This window comes from Aythya fuligula, chromosome Z (assembly GCF_009819795.1).
Source record: "Aythya fuligula isolate bAytFul2 chromosome Z, bAytFul2.pri, whole genome shotgun sequence".
Classification (NCBI taxonomy): Eukaryota; Metazoa; Chordata; class Aves; order Anseriformes; family Anatidae; genus Aythya; species Aythya fuligula.
This window is the reverse complement of record NC_045593.1, coordinates 73470658-73478137: the sequence shown is the minus strand read 5'-3', so window position 1 is coordinate 73478137 and position 7480 is coordinate 73470658. Positions and strand designations below refer to the sequence as shown.

General features: G+C 54.4%; 1 protein-coding gene and 1 long non-coding RNA gene across 2 annotated transcripts; one reads left to right on the top strand and one right to left on the bottom strand.

The window, feature by feature from the left end:
• Window positions 1-220: 220 nt before the first annotated feature.
• On the bottom strand, window positions 221-2563 carry LOC116501152. The gene is made up of 2 exons (XR_004254373.1): window positions 2506-2563; window positions 221-1137 (listed from the first exon to the last, which is right to left on the bottom strand). It is a non-coding gene; the product is annotated as an uncharacterized LOC116501152 (long non-coding RNA).
• Window positions 2564-3079: 516 nt separating this feature from the next.
• Window positions 3080-7127, top strand: TOPORS (TOP1 binding arginine/serine rich protein). The gene is made up of 2 exons (XM_032206335.1): window positions 3080-3301; window positions 3451-7127. The coding sequence occupies exons 1-2, from the start codon at window positions 3080-3082 to the stop codon at window positions 6583-6585; spliced, it is 3357 nt and encodes a 1118-aa protein (XP_032062226.1). The 3' UTR covers window positions 6586-7127.
• Window positions 7128-7480: the final 353 nt, after the last annotated feature.

Here is a 7480-nt window from a genome sequence, read left to right as displayed (position 1 = left end):
CGTTAGCGAGGCGAGGTCGCATTTGAAAGGGGAATCTTTTTGTATCCGCTGAAGCAGCTGTTAGTGTGGCTGCATACCTGGATGAATCAATTAATCATTTCATTAAGCTAAAGTGCCTCTTAGCGATGCTAATCAAAAGCATGCTGATCACAATTTTCCCAAACAACCCCCTGAAACCTAAACAAACAAACAGAACACTTTGTGACTAACAAACACGCTCTGCTGTCACAAACAGGCTAAGCTTTATTTAACATAATCATCATAATAATAAGATCTGAAGGGGATTTCGTCGGCATTATGAATATGTTCCTTTAGGGATGATAGGCATTAGCAAAAGAGCCATCCCTGGTGATTGCATCTGAATGGTTAATGCTGCTGAAGGCATGGTTATTTGCTATACCATTTTGGACAGGAAACGTTTTCTGATCTTCGCTGCATCTTTGTGGGTGAGGAGAGCTGGCTGCTCCTGGCCCTTCCTGGGACACTCCCGGTGCAAGCTGAGGGGTTTTGCACGTGCTCCCTGACTTCCACAGGCAAGCACAGGACTAGCCAAGCACAGAGTTTGGAAGGGAAGGGGAGCTGGAATACACAACACGGGTGGTAGTGCTGAAAGTGGGCAGCTTCAGGGGAATTTTCCTGAGAGGTACGCATGTACATGTAAATAAATGAGACAACTGGCATCAAAACTGCATAGGAACTGAATTTTTAACAGTTAATGCTGATGTGCTGAGTTTGTATTATCTTTTCTCCTGAAATTAGGTATCTGTTAAATGATTTCTTAAATTACTTTTAATCCAGGATCTGAATCCTGGGCACTGATCCCTATGGCATCAGCATTAAAACAATGCACATCTGCTGGGCACAGGATTCAGAGTGAAGATTTTCTCCAGCGTGAGAAGCTGAGCTGATTCTAAACCTCAAGTTTCTGGGGTTTCTCTGGTTATTTGCAGCTCTCCAGAGCTGTGGGCTCTGCCTCCCACTGCAGGGAGCATCTGAGTCTCTCCAGAGGTTGCTGGAGACCTGTGGGGCCGGCAGGGAAGCGGTGCTGCGGTGCACTTCTCCATCTGGTGGCTGCTTGGGGGTGAAGCAGCTCAGGGTGCTCACAGCAGCTCGGCTACCCTGAAGGCACAAGGCTCCCTGGAAAAAGAGAGAGGCAGAGGGAGTTGTCTGTCTGCACATAGACCTTTGCAGGGGGCACTGGCACAGCCTGTGGCAGTTTTTATGTATTTGTTAGGAGCCCTACTGGCAGTCTCGGGGCGGTGGCTGCTGCTTGGGGCACAGGAGCAAGGTCCCTGCTGGGTGGATGAAGCTCTGCCACTAGCAGAAGCTCGGGGAGCTGAGCCCAGCCTCGCAGGGGAAGGCTTTTCCCCTGCCTGAGGAGGTCTGTGGGTCTGAGGGGGTGACACAAGTCGGGGCGAGGAGCCATCAGGCTGCTGCTCCTGCCAGCCCCATGGCAACGAGCTGCTACACCCAACATTGTGACCCCTCCAGAATTCTAACGGCTTTGGGTCACAGTTGAACTGCCTCGTGCAGAGGAGCTGTGTCCTTGTCGGAGGCAGGCCTCAGTTCACGAGCACTCTCTGAGTGAGCGTCAGGCAGCAGGTGTAAGCAGCTCCCAACGAGGGAAAGCGGCTTCCAGCTGCCCATTTTCGTGACTCCGGAGTCACAGCTGGTCTCTCCGAGCGGATCCCACCTTGCCTAAGAGCTGACACACGCAGGCAGCGGTTAGGAGGTGGCCCACGGAGGACCCTTGCAGACAGCGTAGAGATGTGGTGGAGATGGCAGAAGGTAAGAGGCCTGATAGCAGTGATAGAGGTAAGTAATGGGGAGGGGCTCAGCCCCAGTGCCCAGAGCGTACCCCAGATTCAGTTACTGGGTAAACGCAGTGAGTAAACCCAGAGGCAGTGCCAGCACCAGGACTGCCAATCATAGCACATATGCCTGGCATTGGTGAGCGGGAGTGTTTCCATCTCCCCCAGATGCTTCAGGTAAATGTGTGGGTGTGTGCAGGTGGATGTAACTTGCTAGCAAACTTCCAGCCTGCCCTGGGAGTGGGCAGGGCTACCAGGCGGGCAGAGGCCTGTGCTGGTGTCCTGTGAGGAGCAGTTGAGGGCACTGGGGCTGTTTAGTCTGGGGAAGAGGAGGCTCGGGGAAGAGGAGGCTCAGGGGAGACCTCATTGCTGTCTGCACCTGCCTCAAGGGAGGCTGTGGGGAGCTGGGGGGCCGGCCTTTTCCAAAAAACAACTGGTGATAGGACTGGAGGGATGGCCTCCAGTTGTGCCGGGGGGGGTTAGGCTGGCAACGAGGAGCCGTTTCTCCTCAGAAAGCGCAGCCGGGCGTTGGGCCGGGCTGCTCAGGGAGGCGGTGGAGTCACCGCCCCTGGGGGTGTTCAGGGAGAGGCCTGGACGCGGCGCTGGGGCCGGGGTTTAGGGGCTGGTCAGTAAGGGGACGGGTGGCAGCCCCAGCCCTGCCCCCCGCCCCCTGGGGAAGCTCCCGGCGACCAACCAGCGGGGCCCAGCCCTCGGGGCTCCTGGGGCGGCGTCCTTCGGCCTCCTCCTCCTCCTCCTCCTCCTCCTCCTCCTCCTCCTCCTCCTCCTCTTCAGGGCCCCGCGGTGCCGCCCCGCAGCAGGCGCCCGGCCGCCGCCCGCGCCCCGCACAGCACGTAGCCCCACGACAGCAGCACCACGGCGGCCAGAACCTGGGAAAAAAAAACAAAAAACAAACAAAAAAAGCGATAAAAGAGGGCGTGAGGCGGGGATATCGCGATATGGCCACACACACCCACCAGGCGGCAGAGCGGCCGCGGGTCCCGCCGCCCCGTCATGGCGCCCGCTGCCCGGCAGCAAGATGGCGGCGCGGGGCACGGAAGTGACGTCGTGAAGCCGCGACCGCCATGCTGCCTCCGCTGACGGGCGGGCGGCGGCGGCGGCGGCGGAGGCGGCGGCGGGAGAGAGAGAGGGGGGGGGAAGGGAGGGGAGGGAGGGGAGGGTGGGGAGGGGAGGGGAGGGGGGGGTGATGGCGAGGGGAGGGGGGGGGGGGCCCGGTTTCCGTGGCAACGCCACTTCCGCCGCCGCCGCCGATGTCGGAGCCGCGCCGGGGCCTGGCGGAGCGCGGCCTCCGCCGCCGGCCGGGCCGGGAGGAGCGGCGGGGCCGGGGGGGGCGGGGCCGCGAGCGGCACCGGGAGCGCAACCGGGAGCGGAACCGGGAGCGGGAGCGGGCTGGGAACGGGTTCGGCCGCTGCCGGGCTCGGCACAAGGGGAAGGCGGCGGCTGCGGAGCTGGGCCGGGCTGGGAGAGAGGCGGTGAGTGCGGGCTGGGGCCCTCCGTCCGTCCCCTCCGTCCGTCTGTCCCTCCGTCCCGCCGTCCGTCCCTCACGGGCACCTGTTGGCATCGTCCGCGCTGCTGACCCGCTGTTTGCCTCCTCCTCCTCCTCCTCCTCCTCTTCTCCCAGGGCACAGGCGGCGACGGCGAGGAGTTCCCGGAGGACGACGACGACGACGACGACTCCTCGCCGAGACCCAGCACCAGCCGGCAGCGCCGGATCATGCCCGCGAGCGCGTCGCCCGACGCCAAGTGCCCGATCTGCCTGGATAAGTTCGACAACGTGGCCTACCTGGACCGCTGCTTGCATCGTTTCTGCTTCCACTGCGTGCAGGAGTGGTCCAAGAGCAAGGCGGAATGCCCGCTCTGCAAGCAGCCCTTCAACTCCATCTTCCACACGGTGCGTGCTGAGGATGACTTTCAGGAGTTCGTGCTCAACCCGATGGAGAGCGGCTCTTTTGCCAGCCCTGATGGCCGCAGGTTTCGCTACCGCACCACCTTAACCAGGGAACGCCGCGAGTTGCCTTTCCTCCAAAGCAGTGCCTCCTCCCGGCTGACAGTGTCCTCGCCGGATAATGGGGTTTTGTTCGAAGGCCTGCCCAGCCAGCCGCTGCAGCAGAGACAACAGGAGATCCAGCAGATGCTGAGGAGGCTGGCCTCGAGGAGGCAGGCCAGCGCGGAGGGCAGATCCACGCAGCAGATCCCGGAGGAGGAGATGATCAGCTTCCGCAGGGCCTTGTACCGCACCGGGGTGCGCATCCGCAGCGTCCAGGACGGCGGCCGCTACCGAGACATTTCAGCAGAGTTTTTCCACCGCAACCCCGCCTGCCTCCACAGACTGGTTCCCTGGCTGAGGCGAGAGCTTACAGTCTTGTTTGGTGGCCACGGGTCCCTGATTAACATCGCGCAGCATATCATCATGAACAACGTGACCATATACGACATGGAAAGCGACGCCTTCGCCGATGAGTTGAGACCATTTTTGCTGAACCGGACCGAACACTTCCTACATGAGTTCATCAGTTTTGCCCGATGCCCTTTTAATTTAGACGCGTACGATCAGCATGCCAATTACGACTGCCCTGCGCCTTCATATGATGAAGGAAGCCACACGGACTCGTCAATCATTACTATATCTCCAGATGAGGCAAATGCTCACGGACCAAACCGCAGTTCATCCATGACCAGTATTGGCCAGGCCCCCTGGGATGATGAAACTCCAGGGCCTTCCTATTCCATTGCAGAGGACATCCGTACAACCATAGCTTCTCCTCTGGTGACATCAGAAAGTTCTGATGAAGACTCTGCTGCAAGGAGAACCCTACAGCAGGCTCAGTTACAGGCAAATGCTTACTTAAATGACAGTGATTCTTCTCCGGACAATTGCGTTATTGTTGGGTACGTTAAGCCACTAGCTGAGAGGACACCAGAACTGGTTGAGCTGTCCTCAGACTCCGAGGAGTCCATCAGGGAGGAGAGAAGGGAGGATATTGCGCAACAGCAGCCAGTCCAGTGTCGCAGCTGGAGTGACAGCGAACAAAGCAGGAGCTCATCACCACGCTTCCCCACGTATAATGAGATTGTAGGCAGCTGCAGGAGCTCCTTATCCCCTGCAGCCGAGAAAACAGAGTTGAATGAGGAGAAAAACGAAGATAGAGCAAACCATCTGTCTCCACAGAACTCGACCTGGAGCCCCTCTTTGGAGAGGGAAGCGACGTGCTCCCCTTTTAATCACAGATGGTCCAGAGAGACAAAGCCCAGGAGTCCTCAGGCTTTTTCACAGAACAGTCAAGACAGCCATGGCCATGGCTCTGAGAGGGAGCATCACAGCAAACGCCACCCTAGAAAGAGGCGGTCAAGAAGCAGAGACAGTGGCAAACATAGGAATAAAAGGAGCAGGAGGAGGTCAAGAAGTCGTGACAGGAGTGGCTCCCGAAGAAGCCGGACTGGCTCCCCAAGAAGCCAGAGAGGCTCCCCTAGCCGTGAGAGCACTACATCCAGGGAATTAAGCAGATCACGGTCGCTTAGCAGAGGCCGTGGCAGAAGGAGATCAAGGAGCAGAGGCAGGAGATCAAGGAGCAGAGGCAGGAGATCAAGGAGCAGAGGCAGGAGATCAAGGAGCAGAGACTGGAGATCAAGGAGCAGACACAGGTCAAGGAGCAGAGACAAGGACCACTATTACCTAAAAGACGGTTACCAAGGCAAGTACCACTGGGGTTACGCTTTCTATAGTCGAAAGAAAGATGGAGAGGACTCCTCCTGCAGGAAGGATCCTCCGCCCAATGCCCACAATTCAAAGCAGTCTGCTAGTCCGGAATGCAAGATCCAGTCCTTTACTGAAAGGAAAGATCCGCACAGCCAGGAGGGACTTCACGAGAGACATTATTGCTATTACGAGCGATGCAGATCAAGGAGTCGATCAAGCGATAGGTCAAGGAGCCCACCTGCAGGGGCTGACAGAACAAAAACCGAAAAGCCCGGTGGGAAAAGGAAGTACAAAACTCGGCACTTGGAGAGTGCAGCAAAGGGGAGCACAAGTCAAGAGAGAGAAAACGACCATAGGAAAAATTTCTTGAAATTCAAGTACTACTGCAAAAATGAAGATAACCTTTCCGACAATCGCGAAAGTAGCGAGACCAGGCATAAGAAAAAGAAGAAGAGAATGAGAAGCCCAAGTGTGGAGATAGTCTACGAAGGAAAAACGACAGACCCAACAAAGCACATGAAAAAGAAGAAGAAAAAGCATAAGAAGAAACACCGCAAACATCACGCACATTCCTCTCCAGTGGTGATTACAATTGATAGTGATAGTGGCAAGGAGCCAGAAAGTACTGGATGTGACAGCAACGTTACTTCGACAGGCACAGCCAGCTTAAACGAGCAGGAAAATGAATCTCTATCATCTCTTATGGGAATGACAGGATGTGACGATGTTTACAGAGCAAGCGAGGAAACTGGAGAATCAGCCGGAAACTGCAATATTCCTACTAGAAGTGACTTTAATCCTGACACTAGTAATGCTGACACTGAGCCTCAGGAAGCAGCTGATAAGAGCCTGGTAGCGGATGCGTCAAGCAGCAGCACCACTCAGACAGAAACTGTGACAAGCCACGGTCAAGAAGCACAAGCAACGCCTTCCGGTCAACTGTCTTCCCCCGGGACTTCCCTACAAGATTATCCAGAGAGACCAGCACTGATACTGAGGCTGCCAAAGAGATTTGTTAACAAATCCTGTAGGCTTGAGTCCCCAGACAAAAACATGTAGCGTATTTTACACTGAATAATTCTTAAAATTGTGAATTTAATAACTTGTTTTCCCCCATTGAGAACAAAGCACCTGGTATGACTTGTTTGTGTTAAAATATGTCTGGGAGCTGTGTAAACCCCTTGAATGTGTATGCACTTTTATGTCAGAGAAGATAAGAGTATTGTTAGTATGTAAGTTAGGTTTCTTGAAGGACTACTTAAAAGCTATAATTTCATAAAGCCATCGTATTTTCTCATGGTATGTAAAATTTATCCACAGAGTTATTTCAAAGCTGTGTTTAAAAACAAAACACACAGCAAAAACATACCAAAAGACAGAAAATACATCTTATGGGGATTACTCTTCTTATACGTAAGAAATATTGCTTAGTTCTTAAAAAAAAATATTTCATGATAAGTTGTATTTTGTGTAGGTTAAGCTGATCTCTGCTAAAAAGCAGTTGGCAATTTCTACAAAGATCTTGAACAACACCTTCAGTAATATAAGTTGTTAAGTCAAAATTTGAATAAAGCAATAAACTTTTTTTTTAATTTAAATAATTTAAATCTGTGGACTGTGTTCTTTGCCGGCAGAACATTTCTCTTTTGGTTTTGGGTTTACAGACCAACATTTGTGCTGTTGGTGGTTCTCCGGGTTGGGAGGTTGTCAGATCCTAGCCCTCACTGAAGGCAGGAACACCTTTGGTCAGATTGCTCAGGGTCTGTGCAGTTTTGAATGTTCCCCAAACTGGGGATCTCAAATCCTCTCTACGATACCTCTTCCTTTTTTCCCAAAAAATCCCTTGGGACTTCCAAGTCCCTTCCAACCCAAGCCACTGTATGGTTCTGTGATTCTAAGATTTCCCTGAGAAAACAAGACACTGTGTCCCACCGTCATCAAATTTCGCCCCCAG

Bases quoted from the DNA above. Each gene is read 5' to 3' on its own strand.
- TOPORS (XM_032206335.1), top strand. From the start codon at position 3,080: ATGTCGGAGCCGCGCCGGGGCCTGGCGGAGCGCGGCCTCCGCCGCCGG. The intron at 3,302-3,450 runs GTGAGTGCGGGC...CTCTTCTCCCAG, and splicing joins GCCGGGCTGGGAGAGAGGCG to GGCACAGGCGGCGACGGCGA.